The sequence below is a fragment of the Sinocyclocheilus grahami genome, unplaced genomic scaffold (genome assembly GCF_001515645.1).
Source record: "Sinocyclocheilus grahami isolate Dianchi unplaced genomic scaffold, SAMN03320097.WGS_v1.1 scaffold924.1, whole genome shotgun sequence".
NCBI classification, from domain to species: Eukaryota; Metazoa; Chordata; class Actinopteri; order Cypriniformes; family Cyprinidae; genus Sinocyclocheilus; species Sinocyclocheilus grahami.
In genome coordinates, this window is record NW_015506103.1 from 284,881 (window position 1) to 298,132 (window position 13,252).

General features: G+C 41.3%; 2 protein-coding genes across 6 annotated transcripts in view; both read right to left on the reverse strand.

Annotated features, from left to right (window-relative positions):
• The window catches only part of lamp5 (lysosomal associated membrane protein family member 5), a 9,729-nt gene extending 8,888 nt beyond the window's left edge, over positions 1-841 (reverse strand). The window contains exon 1 of the mRNA XM_016249386.1: positions 577-841. Within this exon, the coding sequence (XP_016104872.1) occupies positions 577-595 (19 nt within the window). The 5' untranslated portion in view covers positions 596-841. The remainder of the gene's footprint in view (positions 1-576) is intronic.
• A 4,584-nt stretch (positions 842-5,425) lies between these two features.
• The window catches only part of LOC107564330 (1-phosphatidylinositol 4,5-bisphosphate phosphodiesterase beta-4-like), a 37,308-nt gene continuing 29,481 nt past the window's right edge, over positions 5,426-13,252 (reverse strand). For 3 of the 5 annotated variants that reach the window (XM_016249380.1, XM_016249381.1, XM_016249383.1), the window contains 5 exons: positions 8,860-8,961; positions 8,719-8,776; positions 7,791-7,877; positions 7,607-7,643; positions 5,426-6,310 (listed from right to left, as the gene is read on the reverse strand). In XM_016249380.1, the coding sequence (XP_016104866.1) occupies positions 6,222-6,310; positions 7,607-7,643; positions 7,791-7,877; positions 8,719-8,776; positions 8,860-8,961 (373 nt within the window). In that variant the 3' untranslated portion in view covers positions 5,426-6,221. The remainder of the gene's footprint in view (positions 6,311-7,606; positions 7,644-7,790; positions 7,878-8,718; positions 8,777-8,859; positions 8,962-13,252) is intronic. The other 2 variants (XM_016249382.1, XM_016249385.1) reach the window with 1 other exon arrangement.

A 13,252-nucleotide genomic window follows, 5' to 3' on the forward strand; every position in this document is an offset into this window, starting at 1 on the left:
CACACACACACACACACACTCTCTCTCTTACACACACACTCACAATCACACACACACACATGCTCTCTCTCTCACACACACACACTCACAATCACACACTCACGCTCTCTCACACACACACGCTCGCTCTCTAACACACACACACTCACAATCACACACACACACACACACACACACACACACACACACACACTCACACACACACACACACACACACACACACACACACACACACACACAGAAGAGTCTACTCTGTTCTGTTTCTATTGTTTCTGTGCTGCTCTTTGTCTTCACCGGGGTTTGTGAAAATGTCTCTGTAAAACTGCACTGAATCATAACTGCATTTTCTATTCTATTCTATTCTTTGTTGTATTCTCTTCAGTAGGCTACACTGTACAGTGATATCTAACAATTAAAGAAACTACACCTGGAAGCAGATTTGAATGAGTAAATCTCTCTTTTCTGCTGTGTTTGAGAATTCCGTTTCTGATGTCCGTCCCTTAAACGAATTCATGTAACTGAAGCGAATCAAGCTCCCCAGATCATCCGCAGCAGCACAAGCAGCACTATACTCACGGAGCAGCAGCAGGTCCATGATGAAGCGGTGCTCCTGCAGGACAGTGTGCGGAGGATTCCAGAGGAGCTCCAGGGGCCCCTGACTGACCGCTGCGCGCTGTTCCTCCGAGCGTCCTCCGCTCCAGCGTCAGCTCCCGTGTCTGTGTGTGTGTGTGTGTGCGTCTGCCCGAGCCGCACTGATCAGCTCTGAAGCAGCTCCTCCCCGCGACACTATCACGACACGACGCTCTCAGTCCTTCAGTGACTCCCGCAGAAGAAGCCACAGCTGTTTTCATCCCGAGGGAAAATCCTTGCACGGGACTCCGGGGTAAGTTGTCACATGATCGGTTTAAATGCGTCTTAAAATAGAATCATTTTGAGCAATGCATCAACACAATAAAGCACACTTGCATGAAGACAAGTATTTTGTATTTCTGGAAATTCATAAACGTGTTTTCATTTTAAACAATTTATTAATTACACTTTCGGAGAGAGATTTGTATGTCAGCTTTTACAGTGTTACCGTTTCGTGAATTTTTTCATAAATTCATAATTTAATGTTTGAAGTTGATTTCAGAGTCAGGATTCACTGTGACAACTTACCCCGTATAGTGTCACAACATTCCTCACTACAGTGGAGTTAAAAACATTCCTGATCAACAACAGTGTGAATATTCAATAGCCTTTTTGTAGACTTAAAAAACATAAACCCACTGTGACAACTAGCCCCAGTCTGCACTATCACAAATGACTAGTATTCAAAACACTGGCAAAACTGAAAAATAAATATATGAACACACAACTAACTAAATTTAATAGAATAAAAATAAAACTATTTTTGAAATGACATGACAGGTAAACACAAGATCAGTTAGATGGGATCTTTCTAAGCTGCAGGTGAGCGTGAGAAATGACCCACAAATGCTCATATGTCTTAAACATCATCACACACCGTCTGCTTCGGGTGACAGTGTCTGCTAAATGAACAAATGAGTGATTTATTCCAAGCCCTTATACGGTTTGTTGGCACGGCACCCATTGAAGCTGCACTAGTCAGTAAGTTCGAGCTCGTCCCAGACTCTGCAGCACAGACTCAGACATTTGGAGCAGCTTTGAACTGAAAGTCAAACTCACACTTGACCGCGCTGATGCTGTCGATGCTCGGCTTGCTCCCGACTTGAGGGTGCTTGTTTCCCAGGGGGAACGTCTCTGACCTCGGGATGCAGGGCGCGGGCGCTTCTGGAGCCTCTGGGGACTCTCCGCGGCAGCTCTTGAGCTCTGGGAAGGTGAATCTCCTCAACAGCCTCCCGCTGAAGGCGCTCAGAGATCTGGAGGTGCGCTCCGCGGTCACCGCGGTTTTCTGCACGGTTTTGCGCAAAGGCTTGAGACGCTCCGGAGCCGCCAGAGTGCTAGTGGGTAAACTGCACCTCTTCTGATAGTAACTGTCATCAAACCTTTTGATGGGCAAGTCAAACGCCAGTTTCTTGGCTTTGTCGAGCTCTACTTTGGCGTTGTTTTTGCTGAAAGGATTTAATAAAATGCCAAGAGGACCAGAAGCGTGCGCACAACTCAAGGGCATTTTAGAGGGTCTGGGTGAGTAAAACAACGGAGGCAGGTGATTGTTCAGGCAGGTGGATGGATGCTCTCCGTGTTTGAGCTGCTGAGGAGGTTTTGGGGTTAAAACACCAGAGAACATCTGGCCTTGTGGTGATAATGGCCATGAAGCATCACCTTCCTCAATGCAGTCCATCGACTGGATTCTCCTCCGCACACTGAGGGGTCGTTTACGAGTCGAACTGATGGGAGGCCGCCGCGCATCTTCAGGAGAAGCTCTTGTTGGATGGATCTGGAGAGGCTTGTCCTCATGTTCATCTTCGCTGATGTTCACAGTGGAGAGTTTCTCAGCGAGTGCATCACCATCGTGAAGCCTCCTGGAGTTACTCAGCAGCGCCTGCAAGCAGTCAGTGTGTCTGAGATACCTGGCCACCTCCACTGCAGAGTTGCCCACCTTGTTTTGCCGCTCGATCTGGAGACCCAGCCTTTTGAAAGCGCGCACCAGGAACTCCACGACGGCCGAGCGTCCGGCCGCAGCGGCGTACATGAGCGCGGTGTTCCCCCAGACGTCCGCTGCCTCGGGATCCGCGCCGGTCTTCACCAGGATCTTCACCGCGTCCAGGTGTCCCATCTCGCAGGCGTAGCTCAGCGGCGTGCGGCCGCTCTCGTCCGGGAGATTCACGCTTGCGCCCCTCTGCAGCAGAAGATTCACGAACCTGCATCTCGCACCCGAGTCCTGGAGAAGCACGGCGGAGATGAGCGGCGTCTGCGCCCCTTCGCTCTCGGAGTCGATGATCTTCCCATCCAGAGCGTCTAAGACGAACCTGGCGAGGTGGAGCTTGTCGTTGGAGATGGCGTCCAGGAGGATTCTGGAGTCGGTTTGGGAGCAGCACCTGTCCGAGAGTCTCAGCATGCTTCCTCAGTCTCAGTCTCTCCGTGGCTGATGGAGATCTGCTTTATACCGCTGCGCTGCGTGTTTCCACGACAACATGAATCTCATCATCACACTTTATTGTTCCTAAGTGGATGCGTGTATTAATGTGCTGATTGTAATAAGGGCTTCAGAGAAACACCGACTGAACCTTATGAATAAATGTGCCTAGCTGTTTTGAGTTGTGTAGCTGTGTGAAGTACTACACACACTCAACAGAGGAGAACACCTTCAGTCCCTTACGAAAATTAACCTACTAAGGAAAACATGGTTACAATAGTTAAACCAGGGTAACTACAAACTATCCATGGTTTTACACTAACCGTAGTTTAACCGTGGTATTTGTAGTAAAACTGTGGATATACAAATTGTAATCAATACGTCAAAAACCATAGTTACTACACTTTTACTTGATCAGAAATCACAGCCAATCTAAGTACATCATTTTATGATACCCTTTTTGTGATGGATGGATGCACTTTATTGTACTTCTTTTGGACTACTGAAAAATAACACCCATTCACTGCCATTATAAAGCTTGGAAGAGCCATATTATTATTTTTTTTAATATAACTAATTAGAAAATCATATACACCTATCTATGTGAAGCTAGCAGGAAACACAAATTAATGAAGTTATATTTTCCTATATTCTCTTTCGAGCAGTCAAACAATCCACAGGAAACATCTTTAAAACAGAAAGATAAGTCACTTACAAAATGAGATCAGATGAACATGAATAAATCTGGCTAAAATGTGTCTGTGTACAAAACAAGTGACTGAATCGTCCTCAGAAGAGACAGAAACAGCAGCTCACTTCAGTGTCGGACTCATATTACAATCACGTCCAGAAGCTTTTGCTGAAATTAACTTATTAACCTGTTGCTTGACCTCTTCATATTTCAGGAGAGAACTAGTTTCCAAAGTCAGACGTCGCGTATGCTTTTCAAGGCTGTAGAGTTTAGTAGAGACATGAGCCCTTTTTTAAATAAAGCATATCATCAACACCCGAGATTAAAACCCATCCCTAAAAGATCATACCCCCTGCACGGTGAAAAACAGCCCCTTTAAAGCTTTACGAACACACAGCAACCGTTTTCATTGAACACCTGGGATAGTTTATTGGTACACATACTATAAAACAGTATTAAAGTAGCAGGATAACAACAGTACTTTGAGTAGTTTCATTGCTAGAAGTTTGACAAATACGATATATATATATATATATATATAAATACAAAAGCACTCACAGCATGATCCATTGAGAAGCTACAGAAAGCTCAGGAGACAAACGGATGAAATTCAGAGCGCGACAGTTCTGCAAAAATAATCTGCTTTCCCCGCAAACTATAATATTAGAGCAAAGGTCTACGTCAGAAAACATTCAGCTAGTGCAAAAAGCTTCTAAGAAACCAAACGTAGTCTTAAACTACTCACTATATTTATATATGTATCTTTATATAAATAATCCCTTATTTTGGCATTTATCATGTAACCATTTAAACGTCCTACCTGACATATAGTGGCACGTTAGTAAGCGATGGAGATTTAAAGCACTTTGCTTTCACACGAGATATGTGACCAAACACTTGAAAACACGATGCAAAGATAAAGAAGAGTATAAAACGACTGATGGAAAACTCACAACAACCAACACGCAAATAAAACCGTGTTTCTTCTCCAGAACAACTCTCTAAACATCCTCAAATCCAGACACATTTACTGCAGACGCACAATCAACACGTGAAGTCTTGTTTTCTGAGAAACTGAACAAAATGAAGTGAGTTTATGATTGAAACAAGAACAAATATCTGCGGATGGGCTCAGAATAATACAATTAATTCAAAGACTATTTCTTTCTTGTTCTAAGCATAAATGCACTTCATTCTGATACATTTTTCAGAAAACATGAGTTAATATCTTGTCATCTTGATTTGTGACCCTGGAGCACAAAGAGTCGTAAGGGTCAATTTGTTTAAATTGAGATGTATGCATCATCTGAAGCTGAAAGCTGAATAAATAAGCTTTCCATTGATGTATGGTTTGTTAGGATCGGACAATATTAGAAAATCTGGAATCTGAGGGTGCAAAAAAATCTAAATATTGAGAAAATCATCTTTAAAGTTGTTCAAATGAAGTTCTTAGCAATGCATATTACTAATCAAACATTAAGTTTTGATATATTTACGGTAGGACATTTACTAAATATCTTCATGGAACATGATCTTTACTTAATATCCTAATGATTTTTGGCATAAAAGAGAAATGTATAATTGTGACCCATACAATGTATTGTTGGCTATTGCTACAAATATCCCCCAGCGACTCAACACTGCTTTTGTGCTGCAGGGTCACATTTATGTTTTGTGGTTTAGTTATTTTTACTGGTTAACAAGCCATAAGTACTAACAACATGATTTTTTTTTTGCAGTGTACAATCACCTCTCTTTAAAACAAGTACCGATACATTACACCGGAAAATAAAATAACACAAACACAAGTGAAACCAAAGTTCAGTGTCGTGTCGGAGAAGAGCAGATGGTTTGCGCTCCTCCGAATCCGTGCGAGGAGCCGGCGATTCTCAGGATAGCACCTCCATCATCTCCATCTCAAAGCCTGATTAACACCGCAGAAATAACACGACGTGCGAGTCTGATCTTAAAAAACAGAGAGGAACAGATGATAAAAGCTCGGGACACTCGTGTGATCTGGTTTCCAGACGCGTCTACATTCGTAGTGTACAGAGGAAAGCTAGAGCTCTGCTACATCGCCAGAGATCCTCTGAATCCTATCACATATAAAGTGCTCAGGAACGGTGCAAAGCGCATCGTTCGCCTGACTCTGCTACGGTTAACTAGCTCAGTTAAGATACGAGTTGAAAAGAACACTTTTGAGTTGTCGGCCCATAATGGCTGCAGCGCTGCTGCTGAAGATGATGATGATGGTGGTGTATAAAAACATGTCCTCAGGAGCTGGTCTGAGCGGCGTGGGCGGAGCTACGGTAAGAGTCGGATTGGCTGGACGCCGCTGCAGAGGAGGAGTTAACCGCGGTGGGCAGGGCTAGAGCTGAGGTAGGGGCGGGGTTTACAGACTGCAGGGAGTCGGGATGAAGAACAGATGAAGACGGAGCCCGACGGGACGGTGCTCGCTCGTGTGGAGGTTGGTGAGGGTCTGCTCTCGTCTCAGTTGACGGGTGGAGCGCTTACACCACCGTGGCTGGTCTGCGGTCCATGTCCTCCTCCAGCTTCACCATCTTCTGCATGTCTTTGGCCTGGAGAATCACAGCAGACATTTACATTGCGTTCATTCATCCGGATCTAATGTTTAGAGTTATGGGAACAATGATTTAAAATGCTGTTCATACTGACAACTAATTGTATAAAGAGGTATATTCAGATACTAAAATGAACTGATTTGCTTTTTTTGTGAAACTTTGTAATAAAGAGGGAAAAAACGTCTGGTTGAAAAAAAAAGTAGTTTGGCATATTGTAGTGCTGACGATTAACCGTACTGTAATCATGATTTGTGCTTCTCTGGGTTTATTAAGCATAACCGTCTGTGATATTTGAACGCTCGTTATTTATCCTGGAAACATCTCATTTGAATTGCTCTTGCATTGGTAATGAGCCTCCACAAGTTTTCATGGTTAAGGTTGCCAGATGTCAAGAGTTTAAATCTTAAAGCGATACATTTTATTCCCAACCTGGCAACCACACACACACACACACACACACACACACACACACACACACACACACACACTCTACATTATGAGCGCTGATGAGCTGCAAACATGTTAGCGCTGGAGTTTAGCGATTTCCATCGAGATATTCTGCTCAGATAATAGTGTCACAGCCAGTCTGTCCTCATTGTGCTTTGTTTGCTGCGACTAAATCTGAGCAAACCATGCAGTTGATGTTTGCTTGATTTGTGCTTATGTGAGAGTGCAATAATTCTGACGAAACAATTAAAATGACAATAAATGTGATAATATTTTTGAGCAAAATAACAGTGATTAATAGATTAATTATCGTGCAGCCGCAGCATATTTTCTTTATGCGGCCGATTTATAAAAAGAAGCAGACAAAAATATTTGTAAAACTTCTGTCTCTCAAATCAAGTGTGACGGAAGGAAGGAGGCATGTATGTGTCACATGACAGAAAAACCACCGCCAACTGAATCATTTGATGACTCACTGAATCAATCTAATGATTCGTTCACTCTCGGAACCGTTTGGAGTGGCTGTTACTTTCATCATGTTCAACTTCAAACTAAATCAGTGTAATTACTGAAAATGAATCTCTCTCTCTCTACATATATATTTAGTGTACACAGAGTCCCGTCTACGAGAGCAGCATGAGCTTGAGACTGGTCTACGATGATTGGACGAGCTCTCAACTGGGCGGGACTTTACAACAAACAGCCAATGACTGAACACGTGATGTACGTGATTGACAGCACTCAGCACGTCAAAGTGGATGTGTTCTAGAAGCTCTTGTGTCAATCAGACAGAAAGGAGACAGATGGAGAAAACGGAAGAAAGAGGAGAGCAATGCGTGAGCCTACCTTGAGTCTGACTGTTTGCATGATGTGATTTCAAAAGCTGTTCAAAGAAAAGGCAAATCATATTTAAGGAATGGCTTCAGACGTCTCATGTACAGAACATGAGTAATGAGGACAAAACACAAATCACATGAAATGGAGAGGGCGGCCGCCTGTGAGCGTGAACAACAGCCGGCCTGAGCTTTACCTGCTCGTTGAACTTCTCGAGTTTGTCCAGCTGCTCGCGCTGGGACTTCTGCAGCTGCTCCAGCTCCTTCGCCTGCTTCATGGCCAGCTGAGGAAGAACACCATCATCATCATCATCTTCAACCGCAGAACTACTACATTCATTTAACAGATGCTTTCATCTAATGAGGAACGTCACATGCAGTTTACACACAGAGAATCACCATAATTCTGCAACATTAATACTGTTATTTTCCTGTTTATCTCTGTGAAGCTGCTTCGACACAATCTGTACTGTATAAAGCGATATAGAAATAAAAGTGACTTGACAACTGCATCACTTTAGTCTCAGAAACACTGCAAAAATCCTAATCTCCAGAAACAGGCTTCAGTATCACGAGAGATCAGTCCTTTTCTTTCAAACTTTTACTTTACCTTCTAATCAAAACCTCAGTATTTCTGTCTTGTTTTCCAGCGCAAACCTCTAAAGATCCTCAAATCGAGACACATTTACTGGAGACGCACAATGAACACATGAGAAATAGATCAAAATCAGTTTATGATTATGGTTTTCTCAGAAAACAATGTCTTCGTTGTGCTTCTCCAGTAAATGTGTCTTGATTTGAGGATCTTTAGAGATTTGTGCTGGAAAACAAGACAGAAATACTGAGGAACAGATTCATTTTTGCAGTGCATGAAACATTACTGCCACGACTTCATGAATTTCAGACTTTCTGCTCTGATTGAAGACATTTTTAGGCTTTCATTTGTTGAAGGGTGATTAAGACTCGCAGAAAGCTTGTCTTTTGATTTTGGGATTGTGTTTTCTCATTCGATTAATCATACAGCTGTGACAAATGCAGTTATCCTGCATCAACCTCTCAAACCAAAGCCATTCTTCACAGAACGGAGCCGTAAGCATCAGCTAACACTGAAGACCATCAACCAACCCTTTTTCTCTCCTCCAGGAACTTTTTGGTGTTGCTGCTGTTCAGCTCCCGAACTCTCCTGCCACACAAACACAAACCCGTTAAACTGTGACAAACGATGATTTATTAATCACAGCGCTGCGCCCGTGTGTCGTGTCGCACCTCTCGCGCTCCGCCTTGTTTTTGATGCTCTTGTCCTGGCTGATGGCTTTGCTGTTCTCCATCGACGTCTTCGCCTGATTGCCCTTCATCTCTTTGCTTTGCCTGTCGATCGATCACAATACAGACATGCTCAAAACAGTCCAGAGAATCAGTGACGGTTATGAAACATCATCTCATGCTCGAGGGTCACGGCTCTTTCTCATGGAGATCCGGCTGCAGAACAAACAGGTTCACACGAGGGGAATTATCAGTGTAATTAATAAAGACTCTTGAGCTGAATAGACGGGCCGCTCTTCTACTGGACTTACAGAGACTCATGCAACATTAATGCCTGTTAATTATGGCAGCCGGCCTCGTATCTCTATCCTAATAAGACACCACATCAGCATTATAAAGAGGAGAACACTGGCCCAGATGAATATACACGAGCACGAGTGTCGTGTGTTAATCAGATTCAGCAGTTATTAGCATACTAAGCTCTACTGTAGTACACACTACACTCACTGCTCTCATCATGAACATACAATACAAACAAATCCATTCAGGTGTACATGTATAGCACCTGAAAGTAAATAACACACACACACACACATATATATATCTGTAAATAATTGTAAAATTTCCTATTATTTCCATGAATCTCCATGGATTTCCAGTAAACTAACTAATCCAAATATTACAATATTATCTGAGACATTCAGCTTCCTCGAGGTCTCATATTTGATATAACCAAATATCCATGTTTTGATGCATATACATCAACGGGATTTGTAATTGAGGATTGAGAAAGTGAGTCATGTGACGTGTGGCCAAATGTGGTGTCCCATACTTGGAATTTGAGCTCTGCATTTAACCCATCCAAGTGCACAGACTGCACACACACACAGCAGTGAACACACACACACCCGGAGCAGTAGGCAGACATTTTTGCTGCGGTGCCCTGGTGCTCAAGGGTCTCACCTCAGTTGGGTGGAAAAGAGCACTGTACATCACGGTAGTGATGATAGTGATGACAGTAACTGTAGTGAGTATAGTGATGTAGTGATGATAATGATGATTGTGCTGGTAGTGATGACAGTGATTGTAGTGATGGTAGTGAAGTTGATGATAGTGATGGTAATGATGATAGTGATAATAGTGATGTAATGATGGTAGTGATTGTAATGATTATAGTGATGGTAATGATGTAATGATGGTAATGATTATAGTGATGATAGTGACGGTAATGATGATAGTGATGGTAGTGATGACAGTGTTGGTAATGATTATAGTGATGGTAGTGATTGTAATGATGTAATGATGGTAATGAATATAGTGATGGTAGTGATTGTAATGATTATAGTGATGACAGTGTTGGTAATGATTATAGTGATGATAGTGATGGTAATGATGGTAGTGATCACAGTGTTGGTAATGATTATAGTGATGGTAATGATGGTAGTGATGGTAATGATGGTAGTGATGACAGTCTTGGTAATGATTATAGTGATGGTAATGATGGTAGTGATGACAGCGTTGGTAATGATTATAGTGATGGTAGTGATTGTAATGATGTAATGATGGTAATGATTATAGTGATGATAGTGATGGTAATGATGGTAGTGATGACAGTGTTGGTAATGATTATAGTGATGGTAATGATGGTAGTGATGGTAATGATGGTAGTGATGACAGTCTTGGTAATGATTATAGTGATGGTAATGATGGTAGTGATGACAGTGTTGGTAATGATTATAGTGATGGTAATGATGGTAGTGATGACAGCGTTGGTAATGATTATAGTGATGGTAGTGATTGTAATGATGTAATGATGGTAATGATTATAGTGATGATAGTGATGGTAATGATGGTAGTGATGACAGTGTTGGTAATGATAGTGATGATAGTGATTGTAATGATTATAGTGATGACAGTGTTGGTAATGATTATAGTGATGGTAGTGATTGTAATGATGGTAATGATTATAGTGATGGTAATGATGGTAATGATTATAGTGATGGTAATGATGGTAGTGTTGACAGTGTTGGTAATGATTATAGTGATGGTAGTGATTGTAATGTAATGATGGTAATGATTATAGTGATGATAGTGATGGTAGTGATGGTAATGATGATAGTGATAACAGTGATGTAATGATGGCAGTGATTGTAATGATTATAGTGATGGTAATGATGGTAGTGATGACAGTGTTGGTAATGATTATAGTGATGGTAGTGATTGTAATGATTATAGTGATGATAGTGATGGTAATGATGGTAGTGATGACAGTGTTGGTATTGATTATAGTGATGATAGTGATGGTAATGATGACAGTGTTGGTAATGATTATAGTGATGATAGTGATGGTAGTGATGACAGTGTTGGTAATGATTATAGTGATGATAGTGATGGTAGTGATGACAGTGTTGGTAGTGATTATAGTGATGGCAATGATGATAGCGATTGGTAGTGATGATAGTGATAATAGTGTTGATAGTGATATAATGATGATAGTGATAGTAGTGATTAGAGTGATGGTAATGATGGTAGTGATGACTGATTGTAGTGATGGCTGATTAGTGATGGTGGTGATAGTGTTAGTAGTGATGGTAATGATGATAGTATTGGTAGTGATTATAGTGATGGTAACGATGGTAGTGATGACAGTGATAATAGTGATGTAATGATGGTAATAATGATAGTGTTGGTAGTGATGTCTTTCTCTTTATTTATTCCTTCTCTGTCTAGCTTGTACTTATTTGAACAATGCCTAAAACTTGGTATTATGAGCACTTCCTCTGTCTGTTTGCCTCTTTAAGAAGAATCGCTTTATGTATTCCCCAATTGTAAGTTGCTTTGGATAAAAGTGTCTGAAAAATGACTAAATGTAAAGTAAATGTGATGGCAGTGTTGGTAGTGATGGTAATAATGATAGTTATGATAGTGTTGGTAGAGATGGTAATTATGATAGTGATTGGTAGTGATAGTGATTATAGTGATAATAGTGATGACAGTGATTGTAGTGATGACTGATTAGTGATGGTAATGATGGTGATGATAGTGATGATAGTGTTAGTAGTGATGGTAATGATAGTGATAGTGATTATAGTGATAATAGTGATGACAGTGATTGTAGTTAGTGATGGTAAGTGATGGTAATGATGGTGATGATAGTGATGATAGTGTTAGTAGTGATGGTAATGATGACAGTGTTGGTAGTGATGTAATGATGATAGTGATAATAGTGATGACAGTGATTGTAGTGATGACTGATTAGTGATGGTAGTGATGATAGTGTTAGTAGTGATGGTAATGATAGTGATAGTGATTATAGTGATGATAATGATAGTGATTATAGTAATAATAGTGATGACAGTGATTGTAGTGATGACTGATTAGTGATGGTAATGATGGTGATGATAGTTTTAGTAGTGATGGTAATGATGATAGTGATTGGTAATGATGACAGTGTTGGTAGTGATGTAATGATAGTGATAATAGTGATGACAGTGATTGTAGTGATGACTGATTAGTGATGGTAATGATGGTGATGATAGTTTTAGTAGTGATGGTAATGATGATAGTGATTGGTAATGATGACAGTGTTGGTAGTGATGTAATGATAGTGATAATAGTGATGACAGTGATTGTAGTGATGACTGATTAGTGATGGTAATGATGGTGATGATAGTTTTAGTAGTGATGGTAATGATGATAGTGATTGGTAATGATGACAGTGTTGGTAGTGATGTAATGATAGTGATAATAGTGATGACAGTGATTGTAGTGATGACTGATTAGTGATGGTAGTGATGGTGATGATAGTGATGATAGTGTTAGTAGTGATGGTAATGATGATGATGATAGTATTAGTAATCAGTGTTTCCCCTGCCATTATTTTAGGGGGGCGGCCCGCCCCCCCCCCCCCCCCCCCCCCGAACCCCCCCCCCCCCCCCCATATTTATTTTTTTATTACTGATCGGCATGATTCACATGGGTAATGATTAGGGATGCACCGATCCGATATTCATATCGGGTATCGGCTCCGATAATGCCATTTTTCTCGGATCGGGTATCGGGCAGACAGAACCGATCCAAATCTGAGATTTATTTGATTTTTTTTCGATTGTGCGAATTATTCTGTGTTACTTCTGAAGCCATACAATAGCTTAATGTGAGCTACATATGAATATTTAAGTCCTTACATTAAAGTTCACACAAACTCTTTTCTCCGCTGTGACTGTCAGTCATTCGTTCAGCCTTTAAAGTTTAAACCCTGGTCACGCTCGGTTACAGCAGTCAGCTCGTTAAAGCTCTCTCTAAGATCATTCTGTGTTCCCATTATACTTGATTTGTAAATACATGTCTATGATTTTGCAAAAAGGACTTTATCTTCTTGCCGGAGTTTAATGTT